This window comes from Cervus elaphus, chromosome 21 (assembly GCF_910594005.1).
Source record: "Cervus elaphus chromosome 21, mCerEla1.1, whole genome shotgun sequence".
Classification (NCBI taxonomy): Eukaryota; Metazoa; Chordata; class Mammalia; order Artiodactyla; family Cervidae; genus Cervus; species Cervus elaphus.
In genome coordinates this window covers 13584548-13603070 of record NC_057835.1, presented here as the reverse complement: position 1 = coordinate 13603070, position 18523 = coordinate 13584548, and the positions used below count along the sequence as shown (strand labels likewise).

Below are 18523 nucleotides of genomic sequence, written 5' to 3'. Positions count from 1 at the left end.
TGGTGCAAAGTTGATCTTTAGTTACAAGAATCTATAAACCACAAATCAAAAATCAGAGAGTTTTTATATTTTCAGAGACATTCCCCCTTATTGCTACCACCACCAAAAAATGATGTTTATTATTTAAAGATTTTCTGGGCTTATGAAGATGCTGCTAAAAGCTAATCAAATAATGTCAGATATAACTAAGGGCAGATTTATTTTTTAATGTCTAGACCTGCTGATTTAATATCAGAATTCTAGTTTTTATCTTGTGCTTGTGTTTGGTCATTCAGTTGTGTCCAACTCTTTGCGACCCCATGGACTGTAGCCCACCAGGCTCCTCTGTCCATGGGGATTCTCCAGGCAAGACTACTGGAGTGGGTTGCCATGCCCTTCTCCAAGTTTTTATCTTAATGCTGTTATTAACTAAGAGGTAGTCTGTAACGCCTTAAAAATCTAGAGAGCTGGTGTAGAAGAAAGAAGTTACCATGTTAACTATAAGAGATTGCTTGAGTAACTTGAAAGTGGGCTCTATTTTTCTCTATGTATAACTTAATGGACTTACATCCTGATCATGTGTTAGTTAATTAATCTAATTAAATGTTAAATTGTTAATTACATATTGGCTAGATAATTAGTTATTTAAATGTTAAATGCCCTCTGCAAATAAGATACCAGGCATTTAGGGGGAATATAGTCATGAATAAAAGTCCTTAAAAACTTGTCCTAGTCCCTTAAAAACTTGAGAGATCATTGACATTCATAGTGGCTTTTTACCTTGTGTGTTCTGTGACTTTGAATTTTGAGCTCATACTCATTGTCATTTTCTTTGGATATGAGGCTTGGATTAATGATGTGCAGTCCATAAAAGGCTTTATTTTGCTTCTGCTGAAGACATGGGTGCAGTGTTATCCAGGAACCACTTTGAACTACAACCTTAGGTTCTGTGTTTTTCAACCACACAGATACTTATGAATTCTGTCAAACTACTCTCTGGGTGCTGGGAAGGACTTTCCAGAGAGACTTTGATTTTTTATGGTTCCTCTCAGAGTCAAGGCCAACACAGACAAACTTCTACATGAAACATTTCTACACATTCACTGAAGGTGTCTTGGATTGATTTGATGGTCTTTGATTGATGCATATATTTCTGATCTGATAGCCATCTTTCTCAGGTGGACCCTCAGCTTTGTCTCCAGTTTTCTGTGTATCCCATTAAACCACTAGCTGTCAACTACTGGAAATCTGAAGATATACCTAAGATAGCTAGCTGCTGGCTTCAGTGTATACTTACTTCTTCAGATTCCACCTTCTTATGGAGTCTAGACTGAGGGACTTTTCTTTCTTGCCAGCTCATGTAGGTATTAAAAATCTTTTATTGTTGTTTTATGAAAAGATCTGCCAATGAAGGGAAATAAATATCATAGTTCTTGAAATGGAAACCTTGTTTCTCTTTTAGATAATATTCTTTTGATTGTTTAAGCTTTGCATATTGTTGAGAGTTCTAGAGGAGAAAGTATAATAAAAATAAGGAACTCTTAATTTTCTTACTGTTAATTACAGGCATTTGGATCATCACAAGCTATGGGATCCCAATGAGTTTGCAGTTCACTGCTTTAAAATTATAATGTATTCCATTCAGGTAAGGATTGGATATATTATATAAGTATATATAAGGATTATGTAAGTATATATATAAGGATTATATATTATATAAGTAATTTTGGTTCTCTGTCAGTAAGGATGTCCTCAGAGATAGAAGACACTATAGGAGATAAGACATGTTCTTAATTTAGTTCTTTGGCTCATTTATTTCTATTTATACTTATATTCTTATTTGCCAAGATGAGAAGATACCTAATAAAAAGAACTAAATGATTTTATGATGATAACCTTTATTGTGCATTTATTAAATACGTTATTGTGTACTTGTGTTTAACTGATAAACTAGTATTAGAATTGATTATTATAGCAGCATGTGACTGATACATTTATAGGGTATTTGCTATGTGATAGTGCATGTATTAATGTATTAACTCCTCTGGTCTTGATAGAACCTTGATGAGGCACTGTCATTTACTGCAGAAGACAACCTTGGTTTTCTAAAATCTTGGGTAGACCCAGCTAGCTCTTAATTCAGTTGGAATTTTAGGCCTTTTTTTAAGCATCGTCTACATTTTTAATACCCTAAAAAGTCATCATTAATTTAAAGGAGATAAGGTTGTAAGAAGCAACACAGCTTTTAGTACCGGTCATAACAGGATTTGCAACCTCAATGGGCTGTTTCCCAGTTGCATAGAACTTAGGCAAATTATTTAGCCTCTCTGAGCTTTAGTTTCCTCATTTCTGAAAAGAAAATTTTAGTGCATGCACTGAATGCTTCATTTTTATACTAAAATAGAAGCTGACATTTATCAAGTGCTGGCTATGCCTCTGACTATGCTAATAACCTTACATGCTTTATTTCATTTGATCCTCCTTATTTTATGAAGTGAAAGTGAAGTGTGAAAGTATTAGTTGCTCAGTTGTGTCCGACTCTTTGCGACCACATGGACTGTATCCTGCCAGGCTCTTCTGTACATGGAATTTTGCAGGCAAGAATTCTGGATTGGGTTGCCATTTCCTTTTCCATGAAGTAGATGTTGTTATCCCCCTGTTATAAATCAGAAAACTGACCTTTAGAGAGATCAGGTACCTCACTCAGGGGCACACAGGTAGAAAGTCAGGATTTGAATTCTGTTCATCCTATTCTAAAACTTTTTGTCTAAATAAAATACTAATTATAGATTAGCATAATGTAGGTTTTCAATACGTGGTAGCTAGTATAAAGCTGGTTTATATGTGGAAGGATAATTTTTTTTTTAGTTTTCCCAGTTTATTGAAATATAATTGACATATAATGTTATATAAGTTTAAGGTGTACAATGTGATTGGTACATGTATGTGTTGCAAAATGATTCTGATAGTAAGTTTTCTCAAGATCCATCACTTCACATAGCTACACATTTTTTTTCTTCTGATGAGAACTTTTTAAGATCTTTTAATGTTAGTTTAGTAGGTGAGAAGTTGATCTGGCAATCTGTAGACATAATTAAGGCTCTTCCCCTACTCTTCATAGCCTTGTATTTCTTTGTTTGCCCTCCTCATTCAGATTCAGTTACTAGATGAAATTATTTTTTGCAAGAAGTAAATGCTAAAGTTGAATAAACTGAAGGAATCAATAAATATTTGTTGATTAAATGTTTAAGAAGTTATTCTGGTCCACAGCATTGCTTTAGAAGAAGCTTTAAGTGCACTATAAGTTTTATGAAGTCCATTCATTAAAAATTGTATGTTAGTACCCATCAGGATGGGAATTTCTATTTAATAAGGCTGTGCTAATACAATCAGGATAATGTTTATTATGAGAATAAAATTTTCTAATAAATCTCCTTCTCAGAGATGGCCAGTGTTAATATTTAGACATACCTAATTCTAGTTTTATATGCTTTTTTAAAAAAACAGATTAAATTTTATTTAACATAGTATTTTACAACTGGGCTTCCCTGGTGGCTCAGATGGTAAAGAATCCGCCTCCAGTGCGGGAGACCTGGGTTTGATCTCTGGGTTGGGAAGATCCCCTGGAGTAGGGCATGGCAACCCACTGCGGTATTCCTGCCTGGAGAATCCCCACAGACAGTCCATGGGATTGCAAAGAGTTGGACAGGACTGAGCAGGTTAGCACAGCACACATTTTACAACTTGCTTTTTTTCACTCAGTATATCATGAATATTTCCCATTATCCTTGTTATTCTTAAAAAGAATGGTTTTTAATGGCTATATATTGTTCCATGACTTAAGTACCAGTCTCCTATAATTGGATGTTTTAATGTCATGTGATTTATCATTCTTATGAATTCCAGGATGCATATAATTGTTCATATATTTTTACACCACTCTGTTTCTCTTAGGCTCAGTATTCTCACCATGTAATCCAGGAGATTCTTGGACACCTTGATGCTTGTAAAAAAGATTCGCCACGAGTTCGAGCAGGTATTATTCAGGTTCTATTAGAGGCTGTTGCCATTGCTGCTAAAGGTTCCATAGGTAAGTGCCAGCCAAAAAAAACAAACCATTAATCTGTTACAGAGTGTTTTTTCCAGCAGGTATCGCACTGTGTGGGACACTTTGAAAATATTTCTGACATTTCTGAATGTGCTATAATTTCTCTTGGAATTTTGGATCTGCATGACTGTTGTCAGGCCCCTTTAATGTACAGTCAGACGTTTTCTCCAAATCAGCCCCTCCTTCCCTTCCTCTTTTCCGGTAAAGATTTTCGAGGCCAGTTATATGCTGAACATTTGGGAGGGCTACAGATAAACAAGAAACTTACAGTGTACTGAGTTAGACAACTCTCCCTGATGCCATAACATAAGGCAGAGTTTGATCAAGTATCATAAGAAAGCAAGGTCCAGAGAAGGGGGGAAATGGGTTAGTGGGAGCAGAGTATTATGTAGCCCATTTGACTGGGACATGTGGTGGTGGTGTGGAGGAAGCTAGGGAGGTGGCTTCAGGTTCAAGTTGTGGCCAGATCATGGGTGTAATTCTTCAGTTGACTGACAACGCTTTGAAGATTTAGTATAATCTTCATCAGAGATAATGTTATATGATGCTGACCTTGATGGCAGCAGTAAAAGTGGGAATGTGCAGTCAGCAGGATTTGATTGACTGACTGACTGTGGGGGTAACACAGAGAAGGGACAGGTCAGACATCATGATTCTTCACTCGTGTGATTAGAAGGATGAAAGGGTCCCTCATAAAATTTCTGAAGTTAGGAAAATCTAGTTATGTTTTCTTTGCTTCAGAATCAAAGTGGAACTATGTATTACCTACTGAAATATTGTAATGCTCTCTCAGTGTCAAATGAGAGTGGACATTTTGTATATGGACTTATCATTACTCATAATTTACCTCAAAGAGACGGAAACAGGTTATTTTTTGGAGAGCTACTTCATTTGATGTATTAATATGAAGTGAATCACAGATGATGCATTGATTGAGTCATCTCACTACTGATGTCTCTTACGTGTGAGGAACTGTGTGTTAGGTTCTGTACATTCAGAGAAAGGATTTACACAAGGCTGCCTGTCCTGGAGAAGGTTATAATTTAGAGTAGAAGGCAGAAGTAAAAAGCACTGATTAGACTGTACTGTGATGGATGCACTGACAGAAACACACAGTGTTCACAGAATTAAAAGCAGAGAGTAAATGTAGTTTATCCAAATTGGGGAAATTGGCTAGCTTCATTCTAATAATTGAGGCAAAATTCTTTCTTCTTCAGCCTTAAAAGATGCAAAATAAATTTCCTGTGCCACAGCGGACTGTATTATCATAATTCTGTGGATTCTGACCCAGCAGGTTGCCACAATATGCTTTCTTTTGAGTAGACAAGATTAAATAGATGGGAAGTTTTTGGTAACTTTTATAAGAATATGCACGTTTTGTGTGTTTGTACCAAAGATTCCAACAGCGAGTTGTTCCGAGATGCCCAGTAGATGTTTACTGGAATAACCAGGAGACTTTCTTACTTACGGATTTCTCATTTACTTTTTCAATGAATGGTTGGTTCATAAATTATGAAGTATTGCCAGCTACTTAGCAAATATCTAGAAGTCTCTGTTGCGAAACATGAGTATTGGCTTTGAGTCTGTGATGCTACAAGAATGCACTCACTCACACCGGGGCTCGTTTGCAGGACCCACAGTGCTGGAAGTCTTCAACACCCTGTTGAAGCATCTGCGTCTCAGTGTTGAATTTGAAGCAGATGATTTACAGGGAGGCTCTGTAGGCAGTGCCAGCTTAAACACAGGTCCCAGAGACAGCGATGAGAAGATTGTGCAGAACGCCATCATCCAAACAATAGGTGAGCACACTTCCCTTCTCAGATTGTTGTGGAGAACAGTGATTCAGAAAGCCCTCATGGAGGGTACTTGACTGTTACGCTGCGTTAGTTAAAGGTGAATGATAGGTTAGACTTTTAAAAAAATTTCTGTGTTTGAAAACTAAGCAAACATGAGAATACAGCAAATTGCCATCAAGAATACTGTATGTACCTTTCACCTAGATTCATCTCTTAATATCTTATGCGTTTATTATATCATTTCCTTTCTCTCTGTCTGCCTCTCTCCCTCCCTTTCTGCATTTCTCTGGTGCGTATGCATGTGTGTATATATCTGTATATCTACATATATGTGCATATATAAATCTATACATACAGAGAGATGCATGCTTGTGTCCATCTACCTTTCTTTCCTAACCACTGCATATTAAGTGCATATATATCATGGATCTTTACTACAGAGTATTTTTTCCAAAGAATAAAGATATTTTCTTACATACCCAGAATACAGTTATCAACATCAGTAAATTTAACTTGATATAGTACTTTAATCAAACTTGCATGTTTCAGTTTTGTCATTTGACCTGATAATGTCCTTTATAGCATGTTTTCCATTAGGTCCAGGATCCAGTCTAGGATCGTATATTGTGTTTAGTTGTGATGTTTCTTTGGTTCCTGTAGTTTGGAACATTTCTCTTATGACCCGGACATTTTGTAAGAGCATAGGTCCCCCTTGCTGCTGCTGGCAAGTCACTTCAGTCGTGTCTGACTCTTTGTGACTGTAGCCTGCCGGGCTCCTCTGTCCATGGGATTCTCCAGGCAAGAATATTGGAGTGGGCTGCCATTCCCCCGTCCAGGATAGGTCCCCCTTACCCCTCACTTAAAAAAAATATCCTTACATGGGTTTGTCTGATGTTTCCTCATGATTAGATTCAGCTTATGCATTTCTGGCTGAATACTATTTAAGTGATAATGTTCTTCACAGATTATCACAAACACAGGTACACAGTGTATATCCGCTTTTTGCTGGTAATGTTAGTTTTGATCACTCAAAGTGTTGTTCTACTCTGCTGCACAGTTTCCATTTTCCCCCTCGTAAATAATAAGCAGTCTCTGAGAAGATACTTTTAAGACCATGCAGATCCTCTGCTCTCCCTACATCTAGCAAACATTCAAAAGACATTAGAGATCAGGATCTGGATACAGATACTTAGGGTTTAAAATCACATGCTTCCCTGCTACTCCACTCCACACACACACATGCACGTGTGCACAAAGGGTACAAGGATAAAGAGCGTGGTGTAATGTTGATTGTTCTCAATTAATGTCTTGATTTGGTCACTGTCAACTTTCAAGTGGTCAGTCTGACTGTGGAGTATTATCCAGCGAGAAATCTGCAGCATAAAATTTACAAACCACTTTTGATACATTCATTCAGTCACGGCACCTTCTCGATACACTGTACAAATCGTTTTTTGCATTTCAGTTGCATTTTTACCTTTCTTGAAATAATAAAACATAACATGCTGTAAATGTTGCTTTTTTTTCCATCTTCAGTATTAAAATGGCTGTACAAAAATTCGACTTTGGTAAGTGTTTTTTCTTAATGCACTGCTGATATGACAGCTGTCACAATACAGTCTAACAAAATTGTTTCAAATGACGTTAAAGACAACTGAGCACTACTAGAGCCATCGTATTGAAAAAAACCAAAGGAACCTGTTGACCAACCTAATATTACGATTTTTTTATTATATGGAAAAATAAGGTTTCCTATCTTGATGTTTTTATAGGATTTTTTGGAAGTAACCTACCAGATTATCAGAGGTCAGAAATCATGATGTTCATTATGGGGAAAGTACCTGTTTTTGGGACATCTACACATACTTTGGATATCAGTCAATTAGGGTATGTTTTTGTGGTTGTCTTGTGTTCTCAAACTGAAAATTTGTCAAACTGTAAAGTTGAATACTCCAGGCCAGAATACCGGAGTGGGTAGCCGTTCCCTTCTCCAGGGAATCTTCCCAACCCAGGGATCAAACCCAGGTCTCCCACATTGCAGGCAAATTCTTTACCAGCTGCGCCTCCAGGGAAGCCCTAATTTGATTGTACAACATGCTGACGTTTTAGTTTGTAAGTCATTTAATAAGGAAATGATAGTCTTATTTAAGATATTTATTTGTTTGACCATTAGTAACCATTTTTTCATTTGTTAATTCTTTTTTGAAAGAATTATTTATATAAGAATTATTTAGGCACAGCCTTGCCTTCTTATTAATATATATTACATAGATACTGTTTGTCAACTATATTTGCATTTGATATATTCTCAAGTTTATAGTATCTCTTAATTATTCTGGATCTTTTGTTGTGATTTCATACAATTGTCTTTTCATGTTGTTACATGCATAGGTCTGTTTCCTTTGCGAATCAGTAGCTTTTTACTTTTTTTTGTTTGAATTTGATTTTTTTGCATATAACCCTGTAATTCATTTGAAGTTTACTTTATAAAATTAAAGTATAAAATGAGCCATGACTTAGCTAGTATGAAAGCAAAATCTGTTTGGCTAATATGAATAGAGTTTTAAAATCAAAAATAATAATTTAAATAAGGTTAATTACTTTTAATGAGATAATGCCACTATTTTGTGTATTTTAGGGATTTGGGAACCAGGCGGATTCAAATAATGTTGTTGAGATCTTTGCTTATGGTAAGGAATTTAAGACAGATAAAGAACACCCTTAACCTTAAATTATTAAAGAGGTTAAAAGAATAGCTTCACATTATCAGCTTCTTTTTCTTATAAGATAATATTTATGGTAGGTTTTCTTTCTGTGGTTTATATACTATACTTGAATGTACTGGAATTTTGCTTTTACTGTTTATGCCTCACTTTCCCATCATCTTAATTTGGTTTTCATAATGATGAAAGATACAGAAGGCAGAAAGCATTACCATTTTATAGAAGATGATGCCTGGGTCCAGCTATCGCCAGATTTCTCAGTTCTTTCCTATATGTTTTTTGCTTTTTTATTTGTATATTGTTTAAGAGCTGTTTGCCTACTCTGATGATATAAACACATTTGTTTATATCTTTTTCCAAAAGGTTTATAGTTTGGCTTTCCACATCTAGAACTTTGATCTGAAGTTTTATCTATTTTTGTATGTGGTATAAAATATAGATAAATTTTTAGTTTTTTTAGGTAAGTAGTAATTGTCCCACCAATTTCTACTCACTTATAAAATCACCTTTATCCTATAATGAATGCCCAAATATAAATGGTAGATGTTCCCTATATGCTTGTAATCCTGAATATAAATAGAGATTACCCACCTGAAATTTCATTTGGTCCTAAGCTTTTTTTATTAAATAAATTCCCTGAGCAAATAACCTTGTCTCTAATCCTAATTGTACTACATACTCTACTGAATGAATGTCGGTGTGTTATGGTTAAACTGTTTAATAGCATTTACGTGTAGGCTGATTAAAAGCTCCAACTTTAGATATAGGGATATACTCAGAAATGTCACATCAAATAATGAAAACAGCTTTCCAAAATGAAAATGCATTCCTATTAAACTGAACTGCTTAACTTAAAATAATTATTTGCCAGTTTAAAATTTTCAAATCTTACTTGTGTTATTTGTTACCTAATCTCCTTATATCCATTTAGTACTGACTTCCTGCCCCATATATTCTTAACCTCTCTGAGCCTCGGTTTTCTTTTACAAAATGGGGAAGCAGTAATAATTCCTAGCCTCACAGGAACATGGTAATGATGACGTTAGTACACATATACTGCTTAGAGTCATGCCTGGTATATGGTAAATGTGTGCTGATACTGATTTTATTAACTTTATGAATGATGTTTTTGTAAAATCCTCATCTCACAAATTTTCTTTTAATTTTTCCTTCAGACTTATATTTGTACTTCCTGTTTTCCCTAAGCTTATGATTCTTAGAAAACAACTTGAGAGTTTTACCAAAGAAGTAAGGACTCATGACAAAGGTTTTCTGTTTGTTTTTCCTCCCTGTAATCAGGTAACTTCTGGATACAAAGCAAAGACAATAGTTACTGCACTGCCAGGGTCTTTTCTGGATCCCTTACTATCACCGTCACTTATGGAAGACTATGAACTGAGACAGTTAGTCTTGGAAGTAATGCATAATCTCATGGATCGCCATGACAACAGGGCAAAGCTTCGAGGGATCAGGTATGTGCTGTTTGAAAATAGGCTTAATGATGAAATTTTCAGGTTTCTACATTAATGATTTTAAGTACAGTATTTTTTTTTTTACCCTTTTAAAGTATTTAATTCAATGGTTTTCAGTACATTCACAGTTACAGAACCATCACCATTACCATTGTGCAGTATTGTACTTTTTTTCATCTAGGATTTTTAGGTTTTATTAATCCAGAATTTTATTTAATTTGTTTAACAGTTACTAATATATTTTAAGTTAGTAAATGTTAAAGGTCTTTTAATGTACTTTCAGAGATCTCATCTACTATTAATCATTAGTTACATAGATTTTGTTTTGGTTTTGCCTCAAGGACTACTTTGTGTAGTGTTACTTAATTAAACTTGTTTATTCAGTAGAATCATTACATATAAGCTTATTTAAAATGCTCATTGAAATGAGTGGTAAATAGCTGAGATTTCTAAGTATAGCTATGATTTGTCATATAAGATATGATATAATAACTGTCATTCCTTAAAAAATGATGCATTGGTTCTCTCTAGAATAATACCAGATGTGGCTGACCTAAAAATAAAAAGAGAAAAAATTTGTAGACAAGACACAAGTTTCATGAAAAAGGTAAGATCATCTCTGAAAAACAGTGCATGACTTAAGTTATTGCCATTTGAATTCTCTGGTAGGTTTGTATTGATCTGTAACCTTAAAATGAAATGAAGGGGAATCTATTAGAAGAGCATACACAGTTCTGTATCTGTAGCCAGAAAACCCCCACTTACTAGCACTGAACCTCAGACCTGCACAGGCTTAACCAGTCAGGCATTGGCACAGCGGGACGGGCCCCTCTTACCTACATGGGTCCATGTGCATGTTAAATAGATTACAGAGCAAAATGCACAACCTTACAGACAGACTGGCTTCAGAAGACTGCTGTTGTGGCCTGTGACCCTGGCCACACATTACAATCACCTGGGGAGCTTTGTGCTTTTAAAAACACTGATGCTCACGCTTCCTCACTGATGAGTTAAATCCTATCTGGGGTGGGCAGTGGGGCCTAGTGGAGAGGAAGCGTGGTGGTCATTCAGTTTCCCAGTTGTAACTTACAGTTTTGTGTTGCAAACCAGTGTAACATGTTGAGTTAATTTCCACATGGTACTTTGAAATGGGAAAAACTCTTATTTCTGTTTGTTGTCACTTGACAATTGGACCTGTACTCTAGGATGCTTTAGACGACAGGCTTTTCTGTTCTTGACGAACATGTTAGATCAGTTTGTTTTAGAGGGAAACCTCTTACAGTCCCGGGGGTGTACCTGTGACCTCTCCTCGTGGGTGGGCTTTAGACGTGCCTGTGTCACTTCAGACCAAAGTGTGGCAGAGCCTGGAGATGCTCTTCCCTGGACTGCTCCTAACCCACCTCTCAGGAGGTTGTTCCCTCAGGCAAGAAAACCTGAGTTCATTTCTCCTCAGCCAGGTGTTTCTTATCATTGCCAAGGCTCCCATAATTCTGCCAATCGTTTCAGGTTTTCTCAAATCTGTGTATAATTTGCTTGTCTTTTCAGATTACTACTAAAGACATTTTCATTCTTTACACTGGAACTATTTCTGACTTGCTCTTTTTATTTAATTTTGTCTTCAACTCCAATGTTAGTGTGTAGTTATATATCGATATATTTATTGATGTTAATTATTGGAATACAATTTGACCCTCCAATTATTAGTTTAAATCTCTCCCATGTTATGTGATAAGATAGCTACTTTGTAAGAGGTTATACAGGCCTGTGAAATCTGCATTGCTACATTTTAAGCAAGACTTTTTCTGTATCATTTCCCTTTTCAGAATGGGCAGCAGCTATATCGGCACATATATTTGGGCTGTAAAGAGGAAGACAATGTTCAGAAAAACTATGAGCTGCTTTATACTTCTCTTGCTCTTATAACTATTGAATTGGCCAACGAAGAAGTAGTTATTGATCTCATTCGATTAGCCATTGCTTTACAGGTATGCTTTCATAACCTTTCATTGACAAAAACATTTTTTTATGAATTAGACACCATCTTTAAAGTATTATCATCTTTATTCAGGGACATGAATTTTTTTTTTTTTTTTTTTTTTTATTTTTTTTAATTTTTTTATTAGTTGGAGGCTAATTACTTCACAACATTTCAGTGGGTTTTGTCATACATTGATATGAATCAGCCATAGATTTACACTTATTCCCCATCCCGATCCCCCCTCCCACCTCCCTCTTCACCCGACTCCTCTGGGTCTTCCCAGTGCACCAGGCCCGAGCACTTGTCTCATGCATCCCACCTGGGCTGGTGATCTGTTTCACCATAGATAGTATACATGCTGTTCTTTTGAAACATCCCACCCTCACATTCTCCCACAGAGTTCAAAAGTCTGTTCTGTATTTCTGTGTCTCTTTTTCTGTTTTGCATATAGGGTTATCATTACCATCTTTCTAAATTCCATATATATGTGTTAGTATGCTGTAATGTTCTTTATCTTTCTGGCTTACTTCACTCTGTATAATGGGCTCCAGTTTCATCCATCTCATTAGGACTGATTCAAATGAATTCTTTTTGACAGCTGAGTAATATTCCATGGTGTATATGTACCACAGCTTCCTTATCCATTCATCTGCTGATGGGCATCTAGGTTGCTTCCATGTCCTGGCTATTATAAACAGTGCTGCAATGAACATTGGGGTGCACGTGTCTCTTTCAGATCTGGTTTCCTCAGTGTGTATGCCCAAAAGTGGGATTGCTGGGTCATATGGCAGTTCTATTTCCAGTTTTTTAAGGAAATCTCCACACTGTTTTCCATAGTGGCTGTACTAGTTTGCATTCCCACCAACAGTGTAAGAGGGTTCCCTTTTCTCCACACCCTCTCCAGCATTTATTGCTTGTAGACTTTTGGATAGCAGCCATCCTGACTGGCGTGTAATGGTACCTCATTGTGGTTTTGATTTGCATTTCTCTAATAATGAGTGATGTTGAGCACCTTTTCATGTGTTTGTTAGCCATCTGTATGTCTTCTTTGGAGAAATGTCTGTTTAGTTCTTTGGCCCATTTTTTGATTGGGTCATTTATTTTTCTGGAATTGAGCTTCAGGAGTTGCTTGTATATTTTTGAGATTAATCCTTTGTCTGTTTCTTCATTTGCTATTATTTTCTCCCAATCTGACGGCTGTCTTTTCACCTTACTTATAGTTTCCTTTGTAGTGCAAAAGCTTTTAAGTTTCATTAGATCCCATTTGTTTAGTTTTGCTTTTATTTCCAATATTCTGGGAGGTGGGTCATAGAGGATCTTGCTGTGATTTATGTCAGAGAGTGTTTTGCCTATGTTCTCCTCTAGGAGTTTTATAGTTTCTGGTCTTACATTTAGATCTTTAATCCATTTTGAGTTTATTTTTGTGTATGGTGTTAGAAAGTGTTCTAGTTTCATTCTTTTACAAGTGGTTGACCAGTTTTCCCAGCACCACTTGTTAAAGAGGTTGTCTTTTTTCCATTGTATATCCTTGCCTCCTTTGTCAAAGATAAGGTGTCCATAGGTTCGTGGATTTATCTCTGGGCTTTCTATTCTGTTCCATTGATCTATATTTCTGTCTTTGTGCCAGTACCATACTGTCTTGATGACTGTGGCTTTGTAGTAGAGTCTGAAGTCAGGCAGGTTGATTCCTCCAGTTCCATTCTTCTTTCTCAAGATTACTTTGGCTATTCGAGGTTTTTTGTATTTCCATACAAATTGTGAAATTCTTTGGTCTAGTTCTGTGAAAAATACCGTTGGTAGCTTGATAGGGATTGCATTGAATCTATAGATTGCTTTGGGTAGAATAGCCATTTTGACAATATTGATTCTTCCAATCCATGAACACGGTATGTTTCTCCATCTGTTTGTGTCCTCTTTGATTTCTTTCATCAGTGTTTTATAGTTTTCTATGTATAGGTCTTTTGTTTCTTTAGGTAGATATACTCCTAAGTATTTTATTCTTTTTGTTGCAATGGTGAATGGTATTGTTTCCTTAATTTCTCTTTCTGTTTTTTCATTGTTAGTATATAGGAATGCAAGGGATTTCTGTGTGTTAATTTTATATCCTGCAACTTTACTATATTCATTGATTAGTTCTAGTAATTTTCTGGTAGAGTCTTTAGGGTTTTCTATGTAGAGGATCAGGACATGAATTTTTTAAGTGAACTGTCTAGTTTTAAATCTAAAGTACTCAAACCATGATCACATTCATTTATTCTTTTTACAAATGTTGAGTAAGTATTGACCATGTGCTAAATATTGTTCAAGGCCATAGGATTACCATGATGAAAAAGACAGATGGGCCCTGCGCCCATCCTTTCAGTGGGGAGGATAGTTGTTAAGTAATAAAAATAACATAGATGGAGTTGTTTAATTAGAGTTTAAATATTATGTAATAATAGAACTGAGTGCAATGAGAACACATGCATTTATTTTTATATATCTGATATACATTTCACCAGTCCCTGAGTACCCCTGTCTTTAGGAAAGGCTTTCCTAAAGAAGACCTATTTGAATTGAGAGTTTTAAGTCTCTTATAAATGGGCATTTATTCTCCTTTTAGAATTTTTTTTTAAAAGAAAGCTTCTTCTAAGGTGACATTTTTGTTGTCATTCCAGCCTACCTGCAGTTTTTTTAGTATAATCATAGAAAAAACACTAATGGAGCATGAGACCTTGATCTATCAGTGTTTGTTTGTTTGTTTATTTAATTAAAGGACAGTGCAATTATCAATGAAGATAATTTGTCAATGTTCCATCGTTGTGGAATCATGGCGCTGGTTGCTGCATACCTCAACTTTGTAAGTCAGATGATAGCTGTTCCTGCGTTTTGCCAGCATGTTAGCAAGGTAATATATTTAGCTAAGTCCTTGCATTTGAACTGTACGAAAATGGCAGATTTTCTACCATTGATAATTATTTTTAATTTTGATGATTATGTATCAAATTATTACGATAATGCTATGTTCATATTTTCTTTGATGCCTGTTGTTGTATTAGAATTTTTCTGTGTTACGGTTTTCTTCTAGAATACTTCATGCAATTTCTTATACAATTGTTTTCCTTTTAAAACATTATGAATCTTAGTATCTCATATTTCCTTAATTATACTGTTTTTATTGTCGTTATGTTTTAAACTAGTCTCCTTGAGTTACATCTCAAAAGTTAAATAAATAATACATCTCTCAGAGATTTGTCCTATGTCATTTAACTGTATTTAGCTTTTTCAGCAGTAACTCATTAAATAGTTACTGCATGGTTTAGCATACATTTCAGAGCCCCCCTGACTTACCTGAAGAGAAAGTCCACTGTAATTTTTATTCTTTAAAGACATCTTTGAAGGAGAGCCTCATTTTTATGAAACTGGAAGCACATTTCTCAGTCCTTCCTAAAATTTAGGGGTTTTTTAGTGCTTTCTAAGAAATAAAACTCATTCATTCATTCAGCAAACGTTTGAGTGACTGTTTGACATCTGCTGTTAAAGATCCAAGTTCTGTGAAAGCAGGGTTCCCCTTTAGGTGGCTCCCAGGTGAGAGGGGGAGCTAGACCTCAGAAGAGCGCAGAGACCACAGACGTGGGTGGCAGAAGGCCCCGTGGAGCAGGGGCCCCGCGCGGGCCTGCTGTCTGTGGGGGCGGTCCCCACACAGGGTGTTTGAGAAAGTTCAGGTTCTGACTGCCTCTGTGCCAGGTTTGATCGGATGTGATGTAGCATCTTTTTTCACAGCTTGTATTATTTTATCACTGTGATTTTGTTACCTGCTGAGTTCATAAACGTGAAAACAAAACGAACTCTTCATTTGGGTTCTAAACTGTAGCTTAAATTCCAAAATAAAGTGATGATATTTCTTATAAATGTTTAGTTTTTGTTTCTGTGTTTTTAGTTTTCCAAATTTTTGTGGCAGCATCCTGAAGGGTAAGGCTTTTGATCTTTACTTTATTTTGTTTTTGGATATTTTTCAGGTTATTGAAATTCGAACTATGGAAGCCCCTTATTTTCTACCAGAGCATATTTTCAGAGATAAGTGCATGTATGTCAATGCTTTACATTTCAAGGAAGGGGCATTGACTTGAGAAACCAGTAAATGATTGCAAGGGAGTGAACTAGTGTTAGAATAATTTTCTGATGTTTTATAATTCTCGTTGTTTTATGTTTCTGTCACTTAACTCATCTAACTTGTTTCTCTTGTTATAAAAGTTCTTGTGAATTATAAATGTGGACTCATACATGCATGGATTCAGTCTTTGATGAAAAAAATTTTAGCTTACCTTTTTTTAAACATGAAGATGCAACTCTTAAATGTAGCGTGTTCTGATATATAGGTGAATACTCCTTGAAGAGACCGTAATATCTTGTTCAAGACTTTCGATAATAGATAAGAATATTAATAAAACTATGGGAGGAAGAATGTTTTCCAAAAAACGATGGTTATACCCTGAATTTTTTTCTTGCTGTCCAAACAAAAAAATATATATATGAAAAATACTTCATTCAAACTTTTGGACTCTAAAGCAGTTTGATACTGAAAGCATCAGCATAGTGTAATACCAAGCAGTTTGAAAGGACAGTGAAGCTGTGTGTCTTGGGCGAGAGCTTCCTTTCACTTAGTTGGCTAGTGTATTCTTGATTAATAGTCAGTGAGCTTCATTTTTATTTTCTTCTCACAGTAGATTTTTAATTAGCATCATAGTTAAAGCTGAATTTAGTCCTCTTCATCATTTAATGTGTGAATACCAGCAGGATAAGATAAGGCTGACCTCACCCTTGGGACGTTACTGGGAAAGAATAACAACAGAATGCTTCCTAACTGGGTCCACGCTCCATACGTTTTTAAAGAGCTCAAATTAGTCACCTAAAATATACTGATTTTCCTGTGACTAATTACAGTTTAAGTTGCATTTATATTTAGACCTTGATCTAGAATGTTTATATGTTAATTTATTTTAAATAATACTAAATGACTTTTGTTTTGATCAACTTGACAGGCTTCCAAAATCTTTAGAGAAGCATGACAAAAATCTGTACTTTTTGACCAACAAGATTGCAGAGTCACTAGGGGGCAGTGGCTATAGTGTTGAGAGGTTGTCAGTCCCATACGTACCGCAGGTGACAGGTAAGGGGGGTGATTAAAACTTCCTCTATCGAGTACGTTATCAGCAATTGTTCTGCGGGTTCAGTTAGCAATGAGAATTAATTCTGTTTGTGTACTTACTATATCACAGCTGTTTCAGATTTAAGAAAGCTTCTATTTTAAAATTTTGTTCTTGAAAACCTTTAGTAAAAGACATATACATGATTTTATCATGAGCAAATTGAATCTTCAAGTGATAACTATTATACTTTATGTATTATTATACTGAATAATATTATTCTTTAAACAGAGAAGCAAGGTAAGATCTTTGCTCTTTAAGCAATATTGTGTTTAACTTCAGGAAATTGGTAAAAATCATTTGGTTAGTAATTTGTGACTGTTGAGCTTAATGAATTAGGTAATTTTTGTCATTTGAAAGAGTACAGACTATTTGCTATGTAAAGAAACCTGCAAACTTTTTAAGTTAAGAATATGTTTTCCTCTGTGTATAATGTATCTTCTTCTGTTCTTTTCATTGCCTGAGATAATTGTTGTGTTTCAAAGCAAAACTGCATCATATCTTGCATTCACTTTTTACTTTGAAAACGAAAATCAAAGATTTTTATCTTAGGACACCTTCATTTTCTTTTGATGATTGTATAAATGTTAAATTTGTTAGAAAAACTAGTTCTTCCTTCAGGGGTGCATCTGTTCTATAAGAGAGCTGTTTGATTTCATTTAGGTAGTTTTCCGAATTAATCGCTAGAAGTAGCATGATCTTTGGAAATAACTTTTTTATAATATGGATCCAAAATATGTATATTTATTACAGATAGTTGTTCATAATAGTCTGAGATGTTAATGAAAGCTTTTGCATTTTCTTTTAAATTCCATAGTATAGAAAATTCTGTTCCTCAGGAATTCCTTGGGAAAATAAAAGTGCTAAAAATAAAACATTAGTAGAGCTTTGTAATTTAAAAGAATTTTTTAAATAGGTTTTTAAAATATTTCATTCTTATAATTTGGATTTAGCTCTCTTTCCTTCAGGCAAAAAACCTCATAAACCCAGGCACAAGTGCAAAGGTAAATCCAGTGTCAGTTGGCCTGCCCTTTCCCTCCCCCATCCCTCCCCTAGCTTAATACAACTGCCTTCTAGAAAATGAAGACAGTGGCCTGTGTATTTTATGTAGTTGTAAATTCAGTTATTGTTTTGCTCTACCTTCCCCATAGCTGTAGTTTACTTTCCATCCCTTGTTATTTCCTTCTACCCTGTTCCTTTAACTCTAAACAGTTCTTAATGAAAATTATGGTACATTTATTTTTTTTAACAAATGGTTTGTGTTTCCCATTTCTTCCCACC

General features: G+C 35.4%; 1 protein-coding gene across 5 annotated transcripts in view; it reads left to right on the top strand.

Annotated features, from left to right (window-relative positions):
- The window catches only part of EFR3A (EFR3 homolog A), an 81987-nt gene that overhangs the window by 41590 nt on the left and 21874 nt on the right, over window positions 1-18523 (top strand). For all 5 annotated transcript variants that reach the window (XM_043879192.1, XM_043879194.1, XM_043879191.1 and 2 more), the window contains 11 exons: window positions 1546-1624; window positions 3934-4069; window positions 5719-5886; window positions 7656-7770; window positions 8522-8573; window positions 9906-10078; window positions 10610-10685; window positions 11902-12063; window positions 14812-14943; window positions 16055-16122; window positions 17078-17205. In XM_043879192.1, coding sequence (XP_043735127.1) covers window positions 1546-1624; window positions 3934-4069; window positions 5719-5886; window positions 7656-7770; window positions 8522-8573; window positions 9906-10078; window positions 10610-10685; window positions 11902-12063; window positions 14812-14943; window positions 16055-16122; window positions 17078-17205 — 1289 coding nt within the window. The remainder of the gene's footprint in view (window positions 1-1545; window positions 1625-3933; window positions 4070-5718; window positions 5887-7655; window positions 7771-8521; window positions 8574-9905; window positions 10079-10609; window positions 10686-11901; window positions 12064-14811; window positions 14944-16054; window positions 16123-17077; window positions 17206-18523) is intronic.